The sequence below is a fragment of the Emericellopsis cladophorae genome (genome assembly GCF_022114955.1).
Source record: "Emericellopsis cladophorae strain MUM 19.33 chromosome Unknown NODE_275_length_779_cov_74_656695, whole genome shotgun sequence".
Taxonomy (NCBI): Eukaryota; Fungi; Ascomycota; class Sordariomycetes; order Hypocreales; family Bionectriaceae; genus Emericellopsis; species Emericellopsis cladophorae.
The window spans coordinates 1-779 of record NW_026251200.1 but is presented as its reverse complement, the minus strand read 5'-3'; the positions used below and the strand labels follow the sequence as shown (position 1 = coordinate 779).

At 64.7% G+C, this 779-nt stretch overlaps 1 protein-coding gene across 1 annotated transcript; it reads right to left on the bottom strand.

Annotated features, from left to right (window-relative positions):
- Positions 1 to 779, bottom strand: J7T54_004477 (uncharacterized protein; the record flags this gene model as incomplete). The annotated part of the gene is made up of 1 exon (XM_051510760.1): positions 1 to 779. A coding segment is annotated over one exon (779 nt), but the record flags the coding sequence as incomplete, so codon positions are not given.

The following is a 779-nucleotide window of genomic DNA, read 5'->3' as shown; positions in this document are numbered from 1 at the left end:
GGGGTGCAGGGCTCCTCAGGAGTCTCGGGATGCTCAGGCTCTTCAGGAGTCTCAGGAGTCTCCGGGTGCTCAGGCTCCTCAGGAGTGCCAGGGCAGCCAGGCTCGCCAGGGTGGCAGGGCTGCTCAGGCTCCTCAGGGGTCTCGGGGTGCTCAGGCTCTTCGGGAGTGCCAGGGCAGCCAGGCTCACCAGGGGTGCAGGGCTCCTCAGGAGTCTCGGGATGCTCAGGCTCTTCAGGAGTCTCAGGAGTCTCCGGGTGCTCAGGCTCTTCGGGAGTGCCAGGGCAGCCAGGCTCACCAGGGGTGCAGGGCTCCTCAGGGGTCTCAGTCGGCTTAGGCTCGTCAGTGGTCGAGGTGACAGGGCAGACAGTGGTAGTCAAGGGAATGGTCGATGTGATAGTGGTGGTGCCACCGTTGGGGCAGTCAGGAGTGTCGGGAGGGCACTCGGTCTTGGTGATGCAGGTGGTGGTGTAGACGGTCGAGGTGGTCCACTCTGTGGTCTCTGTGGCAGGCGTGGTCGTGGGGTGCTCCTCACTGGTGGGTGTAGGAGTGGGAGTCTGCTGCTCCGAGGTAGGCGTCTCGGTGGGAGTGTGCTCCTCCGAGGTAGGCGTCTCAGTGGGAGTGTGCTCCTCCGAGGTAGGCGTCTCAGTGGGAGTATGCTCCTCCGTGGTGGGCGTCTCAGTGGGAGTATGCTCCTCCGTGGTGGGCGTCTCAGTGGGAGTGTGCTCCTCCGAGGTAGGCGTCTCAGTGGGAGTGTGCTCCTCCGAGGTAGGCGTCTCAGT